The sequence below is a fragment of the Suricata suricatta genome, chromosome 3, assembly GCF_006229205.1.
Source record: "Suricata suricatta isolate VVHF042 chromosome 3, meerkat_22Aug2017_6uvM2_HiC, whole genome shotgun sequence".
Lineage (NCBI taxonomy): Eukaryota > Metazoa > Chordata > Mammalia > Carnivora > Herpestidae > Suricata > Suricata suricatta.
The window spans coordinates 116295366-116318115 of record NC_043702.1 but is presented as its reverse complement, the minus strand read 5'-3'; the positions used below and the strand labels follow the sequence as shown (position 1 = coordinate 116318115).

General features: G+C 54.0%; 1 protein-coding gene across 3 annotated transcripts; it reads right to left on the bottom strand.

Moving 5' to 3' along the window:
- Nucleotides 1–516: 516 nt before the first annotated feature.
- On the bottom strand, nucleotides 517–22730 carry LBR (lamin B receptor). Of its 3 annotated transcripts, none has more exons than XM_029934919.1 (14): nucleotides 22630–22730; nucleotides 19410–19588; nucleotides 17944–18153; nucleotides 15372–15455; nucleotides 14401–14644; nucleotides 13593–13789; nucleotides 11479–11533; nucleotides 8728–8919; nucleotides 7763–7866; nucleotides 6958–7083; nucleotides 3966–4134; nucleotides 2644–2724; nucleotides 2432–2554; nucleotides 517–2334 (listed from the first exon to the last, which is right to left on the bottom strand). In XM_029934919.1, exons 2-14 carry the CDS (start codon nucleotides 19572–19574, stop codon nucleotides 2174–2176), a joined length of 1911 nt encoding a protein of 636 aa, XP_029790779.1. In that variant the 5' UTR covers nucleotides 19575–19588; nucleotides 22630–22730; the 3' UTR covers nucleotides 517–2173. The 3 variants fall into 3 exon arrangements, with proteins under 3 accessions (XP_029790779.1, XP_029790781.1, XP_029790780.1); XM_029934921.1 differs by having other exon boundaries at nucleotides 14449–14644; XM_029934920.1 differs by lacking the exon at nucleotides 22630–22730 and adding an exon at nucleotides 21701–21864.
- Between the last annotated feature and the right edge of the window lie 20 nt (nucleotides 22731–22750).

Genomic DNA, 22750 nt, shown 5'->3' with positions numbered 1-22750 from the left:
GGGGGAGGGCGTCCAGGGGAGTGTGCGTGCCGGGGGAGTGTGGGGGGCGGTCCAGGGGGTGCGCATGTCAGGTACAGCAGGTGGGACCTGGCCGGGTGCCAGTCTCTGCTTAGGAGATAGCAGGGTGTGTTGTCTACAGTCACATAAGATGAAAGGCGTGAGGGCGTCCCCAGGAGTACTTTCCCTGGCCGCATGTGGAGCCCAGGACTGGCCCCCGATGGCAGACTTCTTCCCTTGAAGAGAAGTGGTCTCATGGCTTCACCGTCCGACTCCCATCTACCCGATGCCTCCGTAGCCCTGACAAACTCACAGGAGTGCGATGGAGCCTGAATGGTTGGGTCATTTCTCTTTCCTCAAACAACGTGGACTAAATGCATGGCCACTAATTGGCACTCCAGCCTGAGAGCCCCGATGCAGGTGGGGGGGGGGGTCACCTGAGGGCTCCTGCAACAGCCCCAAGGATCTCAGAGTCACAGGCAGGGGAAAGAGGCTCCGAAGCATGAAGGACAACATCTATTTTATTTCCAACTTTATTTCCAACTTAAAAACTTCATTATAAAACTTACCAAACATGTGAAAAACAAAAACAAAAACAAATTAAAAACAAATCTTAGCTGATATCCAGAAACTGCAGCACTGTGGTAAAGGCTCTTTTTACATTTTTAACCAGAGAAAGACTTAAATATCCTCCTTCCTCCCCAAGCTTCGCTGGCGAATCGAGTACAGGATGGGGCACTCTTTCCGATACAGGAGAAAAGCGTAACAAAAGCTGCTTGCTTACGTCCATACGACGAACACACCGGAAGACCACAGGGCGAGGGTGCCAGAGCCGCCAACGCCACCACGCTAAGGCAGCAAAGTCACACACGGCGCCCAGGGCCACGCCCCTGTGTCTCGTCTACAAGCTGTATCCGTGTCCGAAACCCACTCCCGTCAGCCCCCGGGGTCAGGACCCCGAGCACGACTGAGCTCGGAACACGCTCTTTCAGCACGGCTGCTGCTCCGCCACAGGATGACTGATGAGCAGACAACACCAAGCAGAGCTTCCCGGCGCCGGCCGCCCTACGCACATCTATTAAAGTAAACTAAAACTGCACTAAAGAGACTCCTCCCTTAAATTATTTGTGGATAAACAGGCTTTTAAAGACGCCGCGCCTCCTTGCCTGCCAGGAGTGCTTGGAGAAGGGACGTGTGGAATACAGTACAAACAGCATGGCCTCACCAGTTTTATCTTAAAAAAGTCAAAAACATACAAAAATATTAGCCTGAAATGGCAAGTTTTCAAAAACCAATCTGTGTAAAAATGTTTAAATAGTGCTGTTACTCCAAAAATATATATTCAATTTTTTCCCCTATTTGCAACAGTTTATAAAGGCAAAACAGACACCTGCATGTGAGGTAGCAAAGCGAAATCCGCCAGCCCTGGGTTGAGGAAAACAGCCTTCCTCGGCCTTACCAGCATCTTTTACACAACGTTAAGTGAATTCTAATGGTTTCACAATTTTTAATTTAATTTAAAATACTGCAAATGTTTTCGTTAAAAAGATACTTAGTCCTAACGCTTATTTCACATTCAAAATACTGTACAGAAAACTCTGTGGTCCCCATATATTACATAAAATCTATGTACTTACACTTTCCAGCACGGCTGCAAAAGCTGAGGGTGAGGGAACCGCCAAGGGCCTCCGTCGGCATCTGCGAACGGCCCCGTCCCTGCTCAGAGAGCACTGGACGCGGGACCCGAGTCCACCGTCAACCCCACCGCCAGTGAATGATGTGATTCAAAAGCCAATGGGTGCAGATTCTCTTCAGAGACGTGGATGGGGCTCGATGGGGTGGCTGGCCTCACTTAAACACGAGGACAAAACAAAATCACAGCTGGAAAAGTCCTCGAGACCCGCGGACGTCACCGGGATTCTCCTCCGTGCACGTGTACACCTTGTGTTCCCAGAATTTCAAGGACGGCCCATTTCCCAGTACAAATCCCAACAACGCCTGCTCCTGCGTCAGGTGTTAGACTGAGTGACCACAAGCGTGGCTGTGTGAAGACCGCCGGGCCCCACAGTCTGGACTCAGAAAGAAAACTCGGATCCCGTCAGTGCAAGGGATGAGGACTGGCTCTGGAATCTTCTCCGGGCTGTGCACGGGGAAGGCTGGGCGCAGGGGCGGGGCGCTAGTACACGTGGGGCAGGATGCGGTGCGGCACCTGCCGGCAGTACTGCTCCCAGGCCAGGCCGTACCGCCGGCGGCAGTGGCGCTCGTCGCGCGCCTCCCGGTGCACCAGCAGGACGGCAAAGTAGACCACGTAGAAGTAGGGCAGGGCGTGACGGAAACCTGCGTCACAGCACAAGCGTGAGTGACGTCGTCCCCGCTGCCCCAGCCCCCAGAGCGCGCCGCAGGATCCCCCAGGGGCCGACCCCACCGTGCTCACCACAGGGGAGGGACCACGCCAGCGCCATGAGGAGGTCGCCCAGGTAATTGGGGTGGCGAACAAGGCCCCACCATCCAGACACCAGGAGGTTCTTTCCCGTGGAAGTAGGAATGGTTTTTAAGTCTAGATGAAAATAAGAACACATTTATAATCATCTCTAGACAGAAAATCCTTACATAACGTAAATATCATAAACATAATCCAATACTTACGTGCGAGCTTTGGATCTGTGGGATTTTTCCGGAATGAGTTTTTCTGAGAATTTGCACATCGGAAGATTATATATCCACAAACTGCAATGTTTTTAAAATCTCATGTTAACAATTTAATCTTTCAGTAACCTCACTTAGGAGTTATTTCTGTGCTTTTGAGGAAATTTCCAATGGAGAATATCTTGATTTCTTAAAAACGATTAAGGGACACCTGGGAGGCTCAGTCAGTTAAGCGTCCGACTCTTGATCTCCACTCACGTCATGACCTCACGGTCTGTGGGATGGAGCCCCACGTCAGGGATTCTCTGTCTCCCCGTGTCTCTCTGCCCCTCCTCTGCTTTCTCAACATAAGTAAACATTTTTGAAGACCATGTCAAACCCCTCCACCTCAGAACGTCAAGAGGAGTGGCCTGAAATGTCACCACTGCACCACTGTTCCCACCCACCTGTGGACACAAAACTGAGTCAGGGCCACCCACAAATGAGCGATACTCCGGCTCCGGTAATGAAGACGCGGAGCTGCCGCTGTCACACCCGCGGGCCAGAATATGGACGCGACCTGGACCAGAGTCCAGGCCAGAACCTGAACGCCAACTGCTTCTATCCAGATTCCAAAATGTCTGACTAAGAGGCCCTGACTGACCAGTGACCATCAGCCCTCCTGTCAGTGCCTGTGGGGTGCACTGTGGGGAGCGACGCCCCATCTGTGGCTGACCTGCACACTACGTGGACCATCCTGAGTGACACGCAGGCCTGGTCAGCAGAAGCTGAACCAACAGTGAAACTGAACCTGAATTTTACTCTTGCCTTGAACTTCCTCTTTTACCTGGACACCAACCAGAGCAGCAACTCGCTATGTCTGAAGTTCACCATTTTTCCTGCGCTGTCCCTGCTGGAGCCATTTAACAGACACTGGCCCATTACCGCCCGCGATGCTCCTTGGCTCCAGCCAGGCTGCCCTCCCGCCTCTTCCCCCCATCCCCGGGCCAGTCACCTGACCCCACTTTACCCACTACAGTTCTGATCACCCTCCTCCACTGAGTCCTCTCTGACTGCTCTTTCCCAGAGACAAGTTCTGTCTGCCTTCGACACAACCGTGCTGGGCGGCAGGTCCCCACCTGTGCTCGCACGCCTCACCCCGTGTCTGAGGGCAGGCCCAAGCCTCCTCCTCTTCGAGGTGCCCAGCAAAAAAACCACCCCAAGAACGAAGCATCCGTTCTCTCTGCAAGACAGGAGTCTTCACCAAGGGCACGTTGTGAATACGTACATCCAATAGCGCAAGACTCTGTATATGACACACAGACACGGAAATCAGTACTCACGCTTCAGGGCAATAATCAGAGAAGCCATCAGCCATGACACATCATTTGGGTGGCCGACCAGGTAATAGGCTTGCAAGCTGTAGACGAAGGGAACCCACACGAGGTCTCCAAATGCCAGCATGAAGCCAAACCCGTCATAGGTGATGTCCATGGTTGTCAACAATGCTTCCTATTGGGAAGGGGGGAGATAATTTTTAAGAACGTTGGGGGACAGGGAGGGGACGCCTGTGGGGCTCAGTCTGTTGACTCTTGATTTCAGCTCAGGTCATGATCCCAGGATCGTGGGATCAAGCCCCACATCAGGCTCTGCGCTGATAGCATGGAGCCTGCTTGGGATTCTCTCTCTCCCTCCCTCTGCCCCTCACCCCCACGTTCTCTCTCTCTCTCTCTCTCAACAACAAAACACTTGGGGAATTAAAACTTCTGTTTCAACTGTTCAAACAAAGTACCGGTTCACAGTCAGATGGACACAGGGTGATGGGAGGGCACAGGTGCTGGAAGTTTCACAAGCGGGGAGGGGTCTGGTTCCTGGGCCCAAGTCCCTCACCAGGTCACTCTGCCACCTCCATCTCCACTCACAGTACCCTCTCACCTGCAATCTGGAATGACGTGTGTCCGAAATGCCTCTCATGCGTCCTTCCTGCGCCCAGGCTGTTCTCCGACCTCGGCCTCCCCCCAGCTGCCTCCCCTGACGCCCCCAGACGAGGCGCTTGTTGGATGCCACACCTGCTCACAGGCTCATGGTGGGCGTGGTGTGTCCTCACTGACAGGGACCCCATGTCTTCATCCTGTTGCCCGCTAGCCCGCTACACGGTAAGCATTTTCGGTGTTTGCCAAAGGAGCGACAGCTGCCCTGTGCCAATCCCACGAGCGCCCATCTCCCTTCTGATCACGATCTGGCTCTCACGTCGCCTTCCACACAGAGCGCCCCTGCCTCCCCCTCCGCTGATGACGCAGGACCAGGGTTTGGCCCGCGCACAAGCCACCAGATCACCGCAGGGCCCAGACACCTGCAGGCCGGACTCCAGATGTGGGGCCGGCCCAAGGGAATCTCTTAACTATCTCGGACCCTGGGCCACACGGCCAATGCAGGAAAAGCAGGGCACGGGCTCTATGAGGGCTCCAGGTCCCAGGTGAAAGGAAAAGGTGGTAACTCCAAAGACTACTTTCTTCCAGAAAGCAAGCAAATAGACAACAGAACAGAAAACCAAAGTTGCCACTGGGCCCTCAGGCCACACTCAAGCACCAACCCCATGCACACAGGCTCCCACGACGGCCACCCGATTTCCTGGGTGGCCCGGCACACAGGACAGAGGCAAGGACGTGGCGTCACTTCTAATTACTGTCCTCCGTTCCCTTGGGGCGGCCTCACTCGCTGCTCAACCACAGCCAGATGCCAGAGAAAATCAACAAGTGAAGCCCCTTGTCCAGAAGGCAGGGGCACTGACCACACACAGGAAAAACCACCCCCGACTCCAGAACTTAAAAACAAATAACTGTTTGGCCAACTCTCTGGAACTGGTGATTTTCCAGCTGGGGCCACAGTGACTAGGCCACATGACCGCGAGCTAGAAGGAAGAGCAGCCAGAAGTGCGGAAAAGCCACGGGAAAGGTGTGTCAAGAGAAGCCTCTGTGACGCTTGGGCAAGAGCCAAGTGACCCTGGCTCCTGAGATGGAAGGTGGCCGCATCCCGGGAGCCGCTGACTGCACCTGGAACCTTCTGGGCTGGGCACCCATGGGCCTGCAGCACACAAAGCCCATAACTTGGCCACTCATTGCTGAGGGCTGTTTACCCCGAGAGGCCCTGAATGACCGCACAAGCAGCAGATTAAAGAAACAGCAACGTGACGCTTCCCAAGTCACGCTGAGCGACCCTGCAACCCAGCGCGTTGACCCAGCCTCTGACTCAACGTGTCAACACGCTGTCGTGAAGACTGACTCTGGGACGTGGTGACATGGTGACGCCAACACTGTTTTTATTTTTTTAAGTTTATTTTGAGAGAGGGAGGGAGAGGGCAAGAGAGAATCCCAACCAGGCTCCCCGCTGTCAGCGCAGAGCCCGATGAGAGGCTCAAACTCACGAACTGTGAGATCACAACCTGAGCCGAAATCAAGAATTAGTCGCTTAATCAACTGAGCCACTCAGGAGTCCCCCAACTTTGTTTTTAAAACTGAAAGGAAACAACTTGAAACCTAGAGGCATAGGTAAGAGGAAACTGATAAAGTGAGTGTAAAATACATTATTTTTAAAGGGACTATGTTCAGTTGAAACAAAGATTAGGAAAACACAAGCCAGTCTTCAAGGACTAGAAAACACTGATTACTTTTTTTCTTTAATGTTTTATGTTTGAGAGAGAGAGAGAGAGAGAGAGCAGGCACAAGCAGGGGACGGGAGGGGCAGGGAGAGAGAAAGACACAGAATCCGAAGCAGGCTGCAGGCTCCATGCTGTCAGCACAGAGCCCGATGCCGGGCTCGAACTCATGAACTGTGAGCTCATGACCTGAGTAAAGCTGGACGCTAAACCATCTGAGCCACCTAGGCGCCCCCAAAAAACACCGACAATTCCCTGACACGTGAGTAAAGCCACGTGTTAGGAGCTCTGCTTTACTTGGGCCAGTTTTCCCGATTATCAGGACACCTCACATCACATGCACCTGACGGGAGCTCTCTGAATGTTCTGAAGCACCAGCAAGCCACCTTTGCTATGTAAGAACACGCTGCCTCCTGACAGTCCCCAGGGCAGGACCCTAACCCCATGACGACCTATCTGCCCACTTTCACTGGACACAGGAATTAAGAAATTAAGGTTTATTTCTAGGATTGGACACATGCACAGATGTTAAATACTTCACACCAAGGAGCAGCGGATGCGGACACTCACCCTGTGTCAGCACTCGCTGCGCCGTGTGGACGGGCGCCCCCCGCCCCCGAGTCGGACCCCCGCACTCAGCCCGCCGGGCCTCCAGGGCCTCTGCCCCTGCGATGAGTTACCTCGTTCCAAAGAGCGTCCACCACGTACAGGAGCTGGAAACCGTTAACCAAAATCATCGCCAAGGATGGGGCAGCTCGTTTCTGCAGCTTCACTTCAGCCAGAAGCATCGCCAGGTTCACCACCACCTACAAGAAAAGGAGCAAGCGTGTCTCAAGTGCCTCCCCAGACCCTTAGCAACGACAGTGGGAGACAGTCACCTCGCCACGCGGCAACCTGCAGGGGTGACACCAACACCAGGAACCAAGGAACGGCGCTCCGGAAGGACTCTCGGTCACCTCCCCGGCGCGCTGGCCAGAGCTCCGTGGCCGGCTCTGCGTCCGCCGGTGGAACGAGGGCCCGATGGCAGAGAAGCGGGAGTGGAAAGCAGGCCTGCGCATTCGGCTACTACCACCGGGACAGCGGGAACCCGAGGGCCTGACGCGCGCACGGGGAGACCGCGAGGTCTACCCTGTGTCTACCGCCCTCCCACATGTCTACGATTGGGTCAAAATTCGTTCCTTTTCTTTTAAAAGACAGGGGAAATGCGTTTTTTCTTATGTGAATCCACCTGCATGATCGTGTTCCTGCATAAACGTACTGATACAAGCAAAATAAAACTCTCCATCTTTAATGGCCGGGAACACGACATCGCAACCCTGTGCACTCTGCTTATGAGAACAAAAATACCCGAGATACACATTTACGGAAAGCTGTAATTGTTCCCAAAAAATGCCGCCCCCACTTACTTTAAGTTGTCTAACATCTTTCCAAAACCTAAGACTAATCTGTACTCCTGAACTAGAATTAAAAACAAAGAAGACATACCCATCCAATCAATCCTGGGCGCAATTCACAAAAGTATTTGAGGTCAAAAGTACCGATCCGAGGATTCAATTCACGGCCAATGAAGAAATCATAGATGGCATTTCCTGCAAAGGGAAAAGTTCTTATCCAAACAGTACAGCAATTAGGAGGCTTTAACATAATCCCTGTATCTACTGTCCAGGGTCCCAATTCAGCCTCAGGGAGCCTGGCAGGCACCTGCGGTGGGACTGAGGAGGCTGGAGGGGGCCACCCTGTCTAGAAGCAGAGAGACCCCTCGGGCCAGGTGCCCTGATCTTAAGGGAACTGGAGCTTTTCTTTTAAATGTAGACTCACCATTTTTTTAAATAAACAACCTGAGGTTTTAAAATGTTTGAATATTTAAAGGTCAGAATCAACTGATTTTAAATCTGTTATTTTGGGGTTTTTTAAGGATGACCAAAAAAGAAAATCATCATAAACAGCGATGCTAAGTTACTAAAACATCAGTTACTAGAATAAAGAAGTCATTAAAATGAACTGTCATCAAGTGAAGAAGGAACAGAGACAAATAGGAAAGTAGAAATATAGCAAATAAATTCTTTTCCCTTTAAGTGTATCTTCCTTCCCATCTTTTCTCCATCCAAGTATTCCTTCCTGCCCTCCTGGCTGTGAGCTGGGGGGGTGGGGAGTGGGGCACCAGGGCACTGGGAGACTGGGAGCTGGGGGGCAGGGTGCTCACGGAGCTGGCGGGGCAGGGGGAGGAAAATGTGAGCTGGGGGTGGGGAAATGGGAGGCTGGGAGCTAGAGGTCAGGGCACTGGGAGCAGGAGCTGGTGCTAAGGGCACTCACTGGAGCTGGCATGGGCGGGGCACTGGGAGGCTGGGAGCTGGGGGCAGGGTACTAGGAGGCTGGTGGCACAGGGGGCGCTAGGAGCCTGGGGGTGCACGGGGTGCTGGGAGGCTGGGAGCTGGGGACAGGGCGCTCACCGGAGCTGGCGGGGGCCAGGGCACTGGGAGGCACCCTCGACGCCCGCACCGCTAGGTAGACGCTCAGGCCCAGGGCGAAGGCGACAGCGGCCAGTGCGAACTGCAGGAAGTGTCTGTACACGTAGTGCAGGTCCACGCCCCAGTACACAGCTGTCCCCACCGCTGCGGATGTCAGGAGGAAAGCATAGAACCCTTAAAAGAAAAGGAAAACATGCATGTGAAACCCGGGCTTCTTCAGATGTATATCCTGACAAAACCCTGTGACATTATAGTTTCCGAGCTCACGGGCACAGCTCAGGCTCAGAACACGCGCAGGCAACACCCAGTCTCCTATATAGACACCAGGCCGTCATATGGGTCTAACAGTATTCTCGAGTTTTTTTTAAGTTTATTTATTTTGAAAGACAGGGCGAATGGGGGAGGGGCAGAGGGAAGGGCAGTCCCAAGCAAGCTCTGCGCCCAGCTCAGAGCCCAATGTGAGATTTGAACCCACAAAACCGTGAGCTCATGACCTGAGCTAAGAGTTGGATGCTTAACCTACTGAGCCCTGGGCACCACAGGTTTTCAAACATTTTAATAGTTTAGATGCTATTCTTTTTCATTATGAACGATCAATATAGCTTTTCATTGAAACAAAGCTAGCAGTGCACAGAAATTCACTACTAAACAGCAGAGACGAACCTCAAAACACACATAATCCTAACCCTCGGGCCAAATCAGTGGCAGAGCTGTGCCCGACCCACACCAAGTGTACATACTTCTACCTGAAACTCCGTATCCACGACAGACCCAGAAGAGCCAGGCACATCCCACCTCCCGGAACACAGACCCCAGGACCCTGCCCCCCAGAGGAGCCAGCGCACACTGACCAACTCCCGACCCCATGGCCCCACTTAGGCTGGTGTGTGGCCGGCCCACCGCTGCCATGAGCCAAAGCAGAAGTCGTGCGCCCAGCGTGAGCGCCCCCAAGAGCGGTCACACTCCACCAACAAGCAAACGGAAAAGAGGCGGCTACGGCTCCTGAGCGCAGTCTCTGGGCTATCGTCAGAATCCGCCTGCGCCCATGCATGCCAGGTTCCATCCTGAGGGTAGAACTCTGAATGGTTTCAACTTTTCCTTCAGCTTTTTAAACCATTTGTTTACTCTCGTAAAATCTATGAAACTGAAAGAAAAAGAGCAGCGGGCAGACCAGCTTCCTGCCCTGGGCACACGTGCCTTAAGTATGACCCTTCGCAGGGTCCTGGGCTCTTCCTGGTTTCAGGGGTAAAATCTCATGAACGGGGATGGAGAGACACCGGCCCCAAAGGAACCAGATGGGGATCTGGAATCTGAAAGAGAGGGATCACGCAGCTGGTCTCACAGGGTGCCACCCGCTTGGCACCCCCTCAGAGCGGGCCGTGCCCTCACGGGGCAGCAGAAACAGAAAGCACAACCTCTTAGAAAAGAAGGACATCTGTGCCCATAGAGAACCCCACAGAGATCCCCACCATTCTCACTCGGTCCAGCAGGTGCTACGGGCAGCCTGGTTCTAACGACAGCAAGTCCGGCAAGTTCATAAATGTCTGACAGTAGCAACCGCAGGTCAGGCACCGAGCTAGGTTCAATGCTATACATGCCACGTGAAAGGCACCCATAGGACCCTCAGCAGCCCTTCAGGACCCAGCAGAAGGACTTCATAAAGAGCAGGCACAGGGTAAGTCACAGAAAAAAGTGTCCACAGTTAGAAAGGTAAAAAGTGACAGGATCGGGGTGCCATGGGGCTCAGTCAGTTAAGCATCCAACTTTGGCTCAGGTCATGATCTCATGGATTGTGAGTTCAAGCCCCGTGTCCAGCTCTGTGCTGACAGCTCAGAGCCTGCAGCCTGCTTCAGATTCTGTCTGTCTCTCTCTCTCTCTCTCTGCCTCTCCCTTACTCATGCTCTGTCTCTTTCTCAAAAATAAACTTCTTTTTTAGTGATAGGATTAAAAAGGCCAAGAATTAGAATGTATGATGTAATTCCCAAGACAAGGAAGACAGCCCACCCAGCCCAGTTACAGGGAAAGCCCTTCAGGGAGAAGTCTCCTAAGAGCAGGGCAGCCGCGCCTGAAGAAGTCTTCCCGCAGCACCACTGACCCCCCACTCCTCCCCCTGCTCGCACTCCTGGGACGCCCAGAACCACACCACCCATCAGGTGCTAACAGCTGACAAGCCTCCCGCAGGCCAGCCTCCTGACCGGCACCAGGGGTCCCCAGGGACCCCTGACCAACGTCCCCAGCCCGGGGCTGTCGGGGGGCTCACAAACTGGGTGACAGGGACAGAAGGTGAGGGTGGAGTCACCACAGCGCATGTCGAGACCAACGGAACACCAGATGCTATCTACCCTGCAATTAAACTAAAATTAAAAACAAGAACTAAAAAGAATATTAAAAAGGAGAGAAAAGGCTTCTCTGAGCAGAGACATGACAGGGATGATGCAGCTGCAGGACACTTTGGGGAGTTTCTCAGGAAGAGCACTGTGGATGCAGCCAGGTGGCACCAGAGGCCAGGAGTGGGGGGGGGGGGGGCCCGGAAGCCAGAACAGGACTCCCAGTCCATGGTGGCGACCCACGACAGTAAAGCACAAACACAAGGAGTGACAACCGTACCAGGAAAATAAAGCGTGTGCCAGGGAGAAGCACCCAGGGCGCCGTCTCCGCACCCGCACGGTACCCGCTCAACTAGACCCGCTCCCACGGGCGGGGGTGACTGGAACATGAAAAACACCGACTCACCATTCAATCTGTACTTGAGCCTCCTTCCATCAGCAAGAGGCATTCCTTCCACAACCTTAAAAAGAAAAAGGTTTTTTTCACTTAAAACTTTAAAAAGCCTCGAGTCATACACCGTTGTCAATTCCAGCATGCCCAGGGAGGACCAGGCCCCTGCGCAGGGACGGCAGCAGCGAGTGGCAGACGTCTTGATGGCACCCACCCTCCGGTGAGGCAGCTCCACCCCCAGAACGTCTCCACAGCACACAAGTGACAGTGGGAACAGCCACCCTCCCCCACCACCCCGGGTGCCACTGCCAGCTCCACACACTTAAAGACATCTATGATCTCGTCCATCTCTCACTCAAAAGTCTTTAGAGACTTCCCAGCACTTAGAAAACGGGGCACAGCCCGCGCACCACGCAAAGATGCGTCCCCGAGTACGCTCAGTCACCATTCCATGTGATTCTTTCTCTCCAAGACACAGGGAGCACGTCACGTGCAAGGAGCGTCTCTTCATCGGCAGTCACGCACAGCACACCCACATAAGACTCATGGACACGTGCATCCGACCAGATGATTCAAAATAAAACGTCCATTTGCCTGATGGCAGCCACAGTTCACTCCCCAAAATAACTATTCAGAAATGTCGCAATCTATTTTTTTTTAATTTTATTTATTTTTGATACAGAGAGAGACAGAGCATGAGAGGGGGAGGATCAGAGAGAGAAGGAGACACAGATCCGGAAGCAGGCTCCAGGCTCTGAGCTAACTGTCAGCACAGAGCCTGACATGGGGCTTGAACCCACAAACGTGAGATCTGACCTGAGCCGAAGTCGGAGGCTCAACCGACTGAGCCACCCAGGCACCCCTGTTGCAATTTATTTTAAATATACAACATGAGAGGCACCTGGGTGGCCTGGGTTAAGTGTCCAACTCTTGATTTCGGCTCAGGTCATGATCTCACGGTTTGCGAGTTCAAGCCCCGCGTCAGGCTGTGCTGACAGTGCAGACCCTGTTTAGGACTCCCTCTCCCTCTCTCTCTCAATAAACAACTAAAAAAAATTTTTTTAGAGTATAAAAAAAAAAACAAAACCGAAAACAACCTTTAAAATACGTATGTATAAAAAACACAAACTCGGTGTCATTTGTCCCAAGCTGGACTCCTCTCCCTTTCTTTAGTTACAGAAGGGGACCCAGGAAAAAGGCAACACCTGGTGAAAATCACAGGGTTAGCCAAACCCACATGCTCATTTTGAACGGCCCCTAAATGATCCTTATCTATACAGGTAGCCGACAAATTCCGAGTTGGGCTGCCATCGGCAAATACATGAAAACGTACGTTGTATATAAAATCTTTAACCTTTGAAACTGCTTTTGGTTAAATATTACCTAGTTCGGGTAGGCTCGCCTAACTGAACTTGGAGGCGTGAGTGTGCTGAAAAACCCCATTAAAGAAATGCCTGAAGCTTCACACCAAAGTGGGCGTCACACCGTGGACATTTTGGTGAGAGAGAGTGCAAAGCACCCGGCCCGAGGCCCTGATCCCTCATGGCTGGGACTCACTGCGCCTGGTCCTTTGGTTTACAGGCATCAGTAAACTTGCGATGCCCTAAGAATAAGATCTTTAAATGAATTGTTTATTGCTTTGAGAATCTCCCGCTCCTTTAAATATATCCAAGTAAAACATTCTAGTAAAAAAGAAAAAAAACTACACTTACACCAAGGACAAATTTAAAAGACGTTTGCACAAATCTGAAGAGAACTCAAATGTTCCTCAACAAATTTTTTTTCAAAACAGGCAAATTAGAAACTCAGTGCATTAAAAAGAAGAGTGGGGATGCGTGGGGGGCTTGGTCGGTTGAGCACCCAGCTTCGGCTCAGGTCATGATCTCTCAGTTCAAGAGTTCAAGCCCTGCATCAGGCTCTGTGCTGACAGCTCAGAGCCTGGAGCCTGCTTAGGATTCTGTGTCTCTCTCTTTCTGTCCCTCCCCTGCTCATACTCTGTGTCTCCCCCTCTCTCTAGAAAATAAACAAAAAAATCTTTTTAAAGAAACAGAGAAACGGACCGAGGCCCCTGGAACCCGGGAGCTCCCCCGCTGAGGAGGGGAGGCCCCAGCGCGCAGCCCCGAACTCACCTTCCCAACCGGCAGCATGTAGAGCAGAGCCTGCAGGAAAACCCAGAGGACGTAGACTCCGAACACTCTGGTTTCCCACAAGTCCTGCCAGGTGGGCAACGGAGGCGGGAAGCTGCGGAGACCAGGCTCCTGCTGTCGGCCCATCAGCAGGAGCAGGACAAGGAAGGGGGGCAGGCCCAGCATGACGAGGAGCACCCCTGCAGACAAGGCTCAAGTTTCAGTCCAGGTCGTAGGCCTTTCTAAGACCCCTTTGGACTTGAGTCGGGACTGGAGGCTGGAGAAGCGCCAAGAGCGCACTAACATCCTCTCCCAGACGCCCAGACGCACCTGTCGCACCAGCGGGCAAGCGCCCTGACTGCTGGCGCAGGACATCAGCCGCTGGCTGGTCCCGAACGGCTGATCTTGGGCCCAGAAACCAGGCTCCAAAAGGCACCAAATCCACCCACTAGGGGAGCAAACAGCTTGGGATCAGGCTCATCTTGAAAAAGCAGAGCACTCTACACCCCCAAGTGTGTCACAGTGAAAACACAGTCCCATGTAGCAGGTGCCAATGCTCGGTGGCCCGGGACATGGTCCCTCACGGACCTGATAGCCCACGGGGCTCACAAAACACAAAGCAATTAAGCTGGCACGACTTTAAACCAGCTGGCCGAGAGTCTTTTACTAGCTCACAGATCATCACTACTTTCAAGTTGCCCCCACTTACTAGCACGGAGCCCAGGCCCCCACCCGGCTTGTGACCTGCCCGCCTCACATCCGTCCCAGGAAAGGCCTTTCCCTCCCCACACCAAGCAGGGGCACTGCCTACCAGGGACGCCCCCAAACTCCAGGGCCCTGGTCTGCGCAGCTGGCCTACCAGGGACGCCCCTAAATTCTAGGGCCCTGGTCTGCACGGCTGGGGCCTCAGAGGTTTGCAGTGAGACAGGTCGTCTTGTGGAAACAACGTTTTCTTCCTTAGAATCCATTTCTTTCAATTTGATCTCTTCTCTTCTGGGCCGAAGGCTATACTGTGTAGATACACAACTACGTTCTTCTAACAGATGGAATTTTTCCTAGTTAAAAAATAAAGAATACTAAATACTTATAGTCCATTATTAGCAGAGCGCCTGCGTGGCTCAGCCGGTTAAGCATCCGACTTCAGCTCAGGTCATGATCTTGTGGTTCACGAGTTTGAGCCCTGCATCAGGCTCTGTGCTGACAGCTCAAAGCCTAGAGCCCGCTTCGGATTCCATGTCTCCCTCTCTCTCTGCCCCTCCCCACACTCATTCTCACATGCATGCTCTCTCTCTCTCAAAAATAAATTTAAAAAAATAAAAAAATAATAAAAATAAATTTACGGTCAATCATTATCATTAATGCTATCCCGTTAACTAACTCAGCATCTTACTAGAGCTGGTTACTAACAAAAATAAATCTGTTACATTATATTCAGCCTTAATTTAAGGACAGAATTTTAGAAAAGATTATGAGAAAACATTATGGTTTTCATGTGATTTTTTTTTTCTGTTTAATTTACTTATTTTGAGAGAGAGTGCATGCACGAGAGCAGGGGAGGGACAGAGAGAAAGAGAAAGAATCCCAAACAGGCTCCTCACTGTCAGCGCAGAACCTGACACAAGGCTCAAACTCATGAACTATGAGATCATGACCTGAGCTGAATCCAAGAGTTGGGCACTCAACCAACTGAGCCCCCCAGGTGCCCCTTCAACGTGATGCTTGAGGGAATGTCACTTTAACAAAGACAAACACTGAGGTGGGGTGAACAGGGGCGCCACGCACCTGAGTGCTCCTGGGAGGTGTGCCATCCCTCTTGGTGCGCTCAGGCTGTCCATTGTATCTGCTGATGCTATTTCCAAATGGCTTCTAGAGTGAAAAACACAGAACATCAGAACATGACCATCAGACCTTGTTAAACAGAACATGATGTCAAAATGTCGTTATGAGCTCAAGCAATGCAACAAAGATTTTCACAGCTTCAACTCTGAAGGATTTCCAGACTTGTTAAAAAAAAAGGATTAAAACTGATTCAAATTTCGCAATCTTTACATGATTGGATTGGACAGTATAGATTTCTATGCAAGATCCTTCACCTTTTAAACATTAATCAGACTGAATGCTGTAACGCCATCCTTCAACGGCAGATACGCTAATAATATTTGCTGTGAGTTAGATACGGCAAAACTCCGTTCGTTTGTTCACCGGTTAGGAAAAATCGAGAGGAAATTAACAAGCAGCAGGTGCCAAGGGAACCTTGCCCATGACCCACCAACTGCCTCCTTGCTGGCTCCCGCTGCGTGGCTTCTACTGAGCCCCGCCTTCGGTCTGTGGCTCTCTGGCCTCGAACCTGCACCCTCATCAGGCAGCGGGGGGAAGTTACCGCACAGAGGAAGTGGGTCAGCTTGCAAAAGGCTTCTCGGACCACAAAGGGCTGAAATCTGTCCCTGAGCTCCTTCCCATCCATGTCTCTGACTGTAATACTAACACACCAACAGGAGGAAAGCAAGTTAAAAATCCAAGTATGTCCTCGGGAGGTCCACTACCAAAGGACGGCAGTGACATAGTGTCAAGGTCTACCTCCGGTCAAAGCCAGGCTGAGCGGTGAGAACATTCCACAAGTACTTAGGTTTACCAAAGCACCAACAAGCTGCTCGGCAAATACCACGTTCTCCACAGCTCCCTGTCCCCACGGCGGAGGACCACCATGACCCTGTCCCCGTGGCAGAGGATGGCCCTGACCCTGTCCCTGCAGCAGAGGAGGCCGTGACCCCATCCCCGCGGCAGAGGACCACCATGATCCTGTCCCCATGGCAGAGGACGACTGGGACCCTGTACCATGGGAACTGTCCGGCTGCAAGCTGACAGGACGCTCACGCCGTGAGGCAAGTTATGTAAAAGGTGACACTGAGGCATCTGCAGCAACAAGGCGGCGTGACCGTCATGGCACACCATCCTTGCTCCCGTGGCGGCTCCACGGTGCATCCCGGGCTCCCTGGGGAAGAGCCCAGCCAGTCTGCGGCCCTCGGGTCACCAGGACTAAAGAAGGTCACACTGCAAAAATATAATGAGCACTAAATGCTAAAAATGAAACTGTGACAGAAAGCAGCCCGCAGACAATGCTCCGCAGCCCAAGTCAGCCGCCTGGCAGGGAGAGCCGCTGGCAGACGGAGCATTCTAGCTCACAAGGAATGCCCGCAACTCCCGGTAGAGGGATGAGCAGACACCCTTGGCCATCAAATTGGCAAAAACAAACAAAAAATTACAGTAATTTTCAAAATGAGCAACTGAGCATTCGCACACCATTTGGACACTGCAATAAGCCTTGTGCAAGCAATTTGGCAATGTGTACAGAATGCCCCACTCGCACCCTACCGCTTGACCTAGCGGCTCTGCTTTTAAAAATTTATCTGAAGGAAATATCAGATGTCTGCTCACCACAGTGAAAATTCAGACGGGGAAGAAGCTAAACGCCTGTCAGTGAGGCCTTTTAACAATCACGTCACATCTGTGGAAACTATGGTCCACCCAAACGACACGACAAAGATGATGTACAAAAATATAACACGTGATTCCCAATATTTTAAAATTTACAAATCTTGCTGCAAAACAGCATGTGTCATCAGTTTCTTCGGGTTATTAAAAATCTGTGTGCATTTTACCCAGCAAAGAGGTAATATTAAGTGAATAGAATAAAAGATCATCTTTATTCAATTATTTTTCTTAAAAATCATTACTAGGGGTGCCTGGGGGGGCTTAGTTAAACATCTAGCTCTTGATTTCAGCTCAGGTCGTGATCTCACAGTTTGTGGGATCGAGCCCCATATCAGGCTCTACACTGATGCTTGGGATTCTCTCTCTCTCAAAATAAACTTACAAAAAAAAAAAAAAACCCTCTCTATCCAGCCCACCATCTGAGACCGCCCAGCGCAGGGCCTCTGGCTCTCCACAACGACCCCTCCGAGCTCCAGCTCAGAAAGCTATTCCTTTAAAGCAATTCCTAAAGTCTGGGCAGAGAAGTGACCAACGGTAATGACGCCGAGAGACCAAGAGTGTGGTTTTGTCACACACAGTGACGTCCCGTTATCTGATACGTGAACATCTCTAAACTATAAAGCACCTTTAGTCTGGCCTACAACCCACATCCATTTCAAACGTGAACACAGCTCTTTTTCGGAAGCACAGTACTAAACAGCACCCTGGGAGCCAGACATCCTCTCTCACCGTAGCCAGAGTCTCGCACTTCCTACCCCTCCTAGCACCTGCAAGTGGTCGGGCGACACAGGCACAGAGGGAGGCGTGTGGGGACCCAACCCCAGACCAGGGCGGAGGCCTCGCGCGAGCCCCGTGCACCCACCAGCACCAGCGGGGTCAGCTTCACTTCCAGCACCTCCTTCCTCATCTCCCTCAGGTCGGCGGTGGCGTGGCGCGAGGCAGAAGTGGATTGGCGGGAGCTCCGGGGGGGCCGGCCTGGGGATCGGGAGCGCGACCGTGACCTACTCCCCCGGCGTCTGGATGGTGAGCTGGAGCTTGAGCCGCTCTTCCTTTGCCTGAAGGAAGTCAAAGGCTAGGAAAGGACAAGAAGGCAGAGTTTTACCACAAGACAGACCCGGTACCATCGGCTCTGAAAGCACCCTGGGCATCAGGCCATCTGAGAGCCCGCCGGGCCCCGCCAGTGGCATGCGGGACACACACGCAGGATGCACGCATGCGCTTTCCCAGGAGCGAGGACTAGAAGGGGCTCCCAGCACCCCACTGGGTTAACAGGTGTTGGGACGAACAGCAAGATACTCGGCCCTACTGTTTCACTCTGCGCAACACGCACAGAAGGGTCTGGAAAATGGGCACAAGGCTGCATTAGGCTCCACAACACTTCACTCCACCCGTTCCTCTCCCACCCGCAGCTCAGAGTGGCCTGACGCTTTTTACATGATTGCAAACAAGAGCAGATGGAAAATGAAAACTTTGTAACACACGAGCATCCCCTGAAATTCAAATGTCAGTGTTCACAAATAAAGTTTCATTGGAACACAGCCACGTCCACCCGCTCCTGGGCGGCCTAGGGCTGCTCTCACTACAGAAACCAGACAGCCCAGGAAGCCATTTACTATGTGCCCCTTCCTTCTAGAACTCCGCCAACCCCTGGTCCACAGGCCACCAGTTCAAGAACTGCTTCATATCAATCTGCAACAAAAAAATGAAATTGACAAGAGATGTGTAGAAATTTTTATAGGGTTTTCACCAAGGAATTTTAGGCGTACTGACTCTCACAATAAAGTTGGGGCCTTTTACTTTGTCTCTTTTCCTTCGTCTAATAAGCCATGTTTCCGGTACTTTGCATGTGTACTTCCACACCACGGTCAGATCAGTTAAAGCCCTGGCTCTCACACATAGGCTGAGAAGCGCGGAGCCACACTCAAATCTATTCAGTGTCACTCTCCTGATTAAATGCTCCATGTCAGAATGAAGCTCAATTTCTGAGAGTTAACCCGTCCCTCACCCACCACATACTTGACCCTCTGGGTAACTCCCCCACCCCCAACTCTGACCCCAGGCCATTGGCCTGCTACTCTCCATCACCTGCCCTCCCTGTGCGGCCTCAGCACCTACCCAGGTATCCCCTGCACACCAGCACTGCCCACCAACATCCCCTGCCAAAGGCATCACACCAGGAGGGGACCCGTGGCAGCCTCCCGGGGACAGGCTGCTGGGCGTATCCGCACATCCCCAGAGTGAACCAAGCAGCCGCCCCAAAGCCAGAAGCCGGAGCGACTGCCCAAAGCTCAGCCACACCGCAGCCGTCCCTGCAGCTTGTGAACGCACCTTGATGTCACTCTCCTTCAACTCAAGTTCAGTCCCGTCCTTGTACTTCACGATGTAGAGCTGGGAGCTGTGGTCGTGGCTCAGAACTTCAACTTCATAGTAGAGTGAGCTCCCAGGCCAGCGGCCCCGCACCACCTCCCCATCGGCGAACTTCCGACTCGGCATCTTCCAACACCAGGCTGAACAGTCGAAAAGGAAGCAACGGAGTCACCACAAACACGCAGTGGGTCTTTTTTCCACAGACTGAACCCTCACGTGCAGGTTCTCAAAATGCCCAAATGGTCAAGATCTCAGGGGCAGGAAGGCCCCGGGTGGGGCGGATGTCCGACCCCTGAAGTGTGCAGATCTTAACTGGTTTTCCCAGGGAAGGAAACCCAGGCAACAGAAGTGGCAGAGTTGGGACCCCCAGAGGCCGCGGTTTCTGCTGCGCGTGTATCCGCTGGGGTCACTCTACCCAGGGTGACCTCGCCATGGAGCCACTGTGGCACCTGCTGGGGATACGAGGACACAGCAGGACATAAAGGTACCACGTGGCTTGTGCTTTGCAAAACACCCAAGCGACCGGATTTCTTGCTACTCAACAAGGCACAGCCACAAAGGATGCGTTTTCTGATTTATAAATTCCCATAGAGGGCGTGTGGCTCAGTGGGTAGAGCCCGTGACTATTCACCTTGGGGTGAGGCCCCAGATTCGGGGTTCTTTCATTAAGACTTCGTCTTAGAGCTGAAGTCTCAAATGCATGCCAAGCAGCTGTCACCCCCGCAGCCAGGCGGGGGCCCCTCAGCCCACAGCAGACGCCCATGTCCTCATTCCGCCCCCAGAAAGCCCAGTGGAAACTCCGCTGTTGGAAACCACACACAGTCTCAGGGGTGCCGGTCCCCCTTCCTCAGGGAACCCCCGGGCTGCAGGGTGCCTCCAGCGCTCGGGAGGTTCACACGGGGACTCCAGTGCCCCTGCCCTCGGTGCCACCGGCCAAACCAGCTGGGCCTGGTCTGAGCAGCTGACGCGGCAGAAAACCGCCACCTTCCTCCCACCCAACTCAACAACTCCGACGGGTTCTGGGAGCATGAACACGCCGCCTCGGCCAGCTCCGCCAGGGGCGCTGTGGGGGCGCCCCGCCGCTCTCCCGGGCTCAAGGGGAAGAGTCGCATTACCCCGCCCACCCCCCCACCCCACCCCCACCCCCGAGGAGAATCTTTCCTAAGTGCCCCATTTCTTTATTGTTAATTGCCTGAGAAAGTACTTCACAGGCCTTGGTTCTTTAGAAAGACAGCAGTGGGGGCAGGGGACAGAGGGACGGGCCCATCAGCACACACCCGGGACTGGGGGTCGTCCGGGCTCACGCAGGAGCCAGGGACAGTGCCCTATACCCGCCCAAGACTGCATCGCAGGGCGCTGGATGAGTGCAGGCTCCGATGGGGGGCGGGCAGGGTTAGGGGCGGGGTGTGAAGTCACAGACGTCACACCAGTCTGAGGACGGGGGGGGGGGGGGGGGGGGGGGGGGGGGGGGGGGGGGGGGGGGGGGGGGGGGGGGGGGGGGGGGGGGGGGGGGGGGGGGGGGGGGCTCTAGGGAAGCAGGAGGCAGGGCACACCTCGGGGCACAGAGGAGGGAGGAGGGGCACAAAAAGGAGGTGACAACAGCCAAGTTGGCCTATTTCAACACTTGGGTAGGAGAGCCTCCCGACACTAAGAAAGAGGAAGGAAACGTGCCCTTCTCCTACGCTAGCCCGTGCCCCTCCCCCTCCCGGGACCCGCCACCAGACCCTGGCCCAGTCTCTGATCCCCTGATGTGGGCGGCCAGGGCAGAGGGCAGGCACTTTCCACGTGAAGATACCGTTCCTGTTTCCGACAGCGCTTCGCGAACTCTAGGCACCCTGTCCCGGGACTTTTAAAAAATAATTTGTAAACCTGCCCTTGAGCAGACACCGCACCTTTCTGAACACTCATTTGCTGGCATCTTTCTATTACCCAGTGAAATACTGCGGGTTAAACTAATTAAGCTATATAGGAGATAGGTTAGGTGGCTAAACTTAATTAAAAAAAAAAAAAAAAAAGGGCAACGAAGAATTGGGACTTCCAGCAAGTTCGGTCTGGTGGCTGAGACAGAAAGGGCCAGCCAGCACTCCCCAGGACAGCACCTTATCGGCAAGTGCTCCCAATCCTGCAAGGTCTATGCACCTGCGCTTCCCACACTTGTCCCACCCCTGTGACCCAGAAGGCGGGCTCTAGTAGAAGCTCCCAGGGGAGATCGGGGACCAGACACACAGGCCTCACTGCCTTCACGCACTCACCTCCTGAATCAGGGCGCACGGAAAGGCCTCCCTTCCGCCTGGAAACTAAAAACCTGTTGACTGAACACAGCACCTCCACTCCCCCCAGGCTTGCTAACTTCGCAGTCAGCCCGGCTCCCGAATGCTAGCTGCTGTACACGACAGCAGGACAGCAGACCGAGCAGACAGCAGGTGTGCAAGGGTCTCTGGTCCTCACCCTGCCACACCCGATCCGACTTGGCAGAGAAGGGGAAGCTGACCGCCTGCCTCCCTCGCACATCGGGGCCCCGCACCGCTGTGGCTCACGCTTTCCCTCCTCCCCGGACAGCGCTCAGCAACTAAGAGGGGCCGGCGCTGCGGGTCTACACCGGGCCCTGCTCAGAGCTGTCGTCGAAGTGCAACTACCCCTCGCCCTGGTGGATGCGGTAGGTGCGCGCGCCCTGGAGGACCGGGGGTCCCAGGGCGTCCCGTGCAGCCCTGCCCGGCCAGGCCCCGTGATGCCGCTGGGCCGTGTCTGGAAGGTCTTTTTAGGGCCGTGAAACGGTGAAAACACAGGACCAACCTGTACAGAGCAGGGGCGCGCAGCCCGCCTCCAGAGCCTGCGAGCCCGCGGGCCGGCGGCAGCTGCCCCGTCCCGCCAGCCAGCCTCCCTTATCCCCGCTGGCGCATCTCCCGTCCCCCCGCGTGCCCGAGTCCCCGTCCCACTAGGCTCCCTCATCCCCGCCGGCGCATCTTCCATCCACTGTATCCCCCGTCCCGCCCGCCGGCGCTGCGGCCGCACTCAGGGACCCGAGGCCCCCGCCACCGCGCGCCCAAAATGGAGGGACGCGTCCTCGATTTGGATCCGCTGAGGCTGTATTTCCGCCGAGCCGACAGCCCGCAAGGAAACCGAGGCCGCGACCCCCGTGCCCCCGTCCCGAGCTGCCGAGCAGCGGGCGCAAAGCGCTCACCTGTGCAGAGCTCCGGCGGAACACGAACGGCTCCGGGACAGTCGCGGAGCAACACTCGCGGCGACTCCGCGCGCACGACACCGCCCCGCCGCGAGCGCGCCCGCGCCCCCGCGCCCGAGCG